We start from the raw sequence: 1,201 nt of genomic DNA on the forward strand, positions 1-1,201 counted from the left end.
ACTAGATAACGGATTCTGCGGGTGGTTTTATGCCTTTGCCTGTCGTAAGCTCCTTGTGTTTACATATTATATACGTCTTTATGTCTCGTGTCTCGTTCTCGTTGTGGATCTATCTGTGTGTGTATCTCATCGTATGTTAGCGTTTATGTCAAAGGGTTTTGCTTTCTCTTAAGGCTATATTGACGACCTTACAAAAGCTAAGCATCTGTCTGTTTGGGCACAGGTAGTGAATGGATCTGTGTACAGTATGTATTCCTTCGTATGTAAGTGTTTATGTCAAAGGTTTTCTTTTTCTATCAAGGCTTAAGGCTATATTGTCGACCTCACAAAAGCTAAGCATCTGTCTGTTTGGGCATACTCACAGATATGGTCTGTTGATAGATGAGAAAGGAGGGGTGATGTCTCCGTCACAGTCGAAGTGTGGCATCGCCTGGGCTCCCCCTGCCGTGGACATGGCCGTGGCACCACTGAGCCCACTAGTGCTGAGGCCCCCGCTCAGGCCAGTGCCACTCAGACCCCCACTGGCACTCATGGACCCCCCAAGTCCCCCTCCTAGGCTGGGGCGAGAACCGGTCATGTTGGTCTGCATCGCCCCTAAGCCTGCGCTCCGGCTGCTCCGCTCGTCCTGAGGAGAGATGCGGCAGTTACGGGTCAACAAGGTCACGCTGGTTGCATGTCAGGGGTGCCAGGGTCAGCGTGTCAGGAGAGGTCAGAGCTGCCGTGATTCAGAAATCATAGCAGTTATGGGTCGGATTTTTTTAATGGGAGTTAAGAGGGCAGTGCCACGGTTGTTAGAAGGGAACTAACTGTACATCTGTTTTTATGGAAGAGAGAAAGAAAAGACGGAATTTAAGGTCACATTTTCAAAACAAGAAAAAAAAAAAAGTAACTGTCATTGCAGTTGGGCATCTGATGAGTCTAATTAATTGACAGTGAGGGGGGGGGGTAACCCTGTTACAAAGCAATGGAATTAAACCTCACTGGTAAACAGAGATAAAGTATACTAGGCTCATAGGAACAGTTATTTATACCCACTGACCAATTCTGCATAAGACAGGGATTTGTATGTAATATAATGGATTCGACAACTCTATTGAATATGCGATCCCGAGGGTCTTTGTGAGTAATAGCATATGCTCTCTTTTTGATAAAAAAGCAGAGTGGAAATCATATATACTCAACTGTCATTGGGTTGATTATA

General features: G+C 45.7%; 1 protein-coding gene across 1 annotated transcript in view; it reads right to left on the reverse strand.

Annotated features, from left to right (window-relative positions):
• LOC119581739 overlaps positions 1-1,201 on the reverse strand; it is a gene marked incomplete at both ends in the record, with an annotated part of 64,510 nt that overhangs the window by 15,248 nt on the left and 48,061 nt on the right. Inside the window, 1 exon segment of the mRNA XM_037929870.1 lies at positions 363-625. Coding sequence (XP_037785798.1) covers positions 363-625 — 263 coding nt within the window.

Source organism: Penaeus monodon, chromosome 15 (genome assembly GCF_015228065.2).
Source record: "Penaeus monodon isolate SGIC_2016 chromosome 15, NSTDA_Pmon_1, whole genome shotgun sequence".
Taxonomy (NCBI): domain Eukaryota; kingdom Metazoa; phylum Arthropoda; class Malacostraca; order Decapoda; family Penaeidae; genus Penaeus; species Penaeus monodon.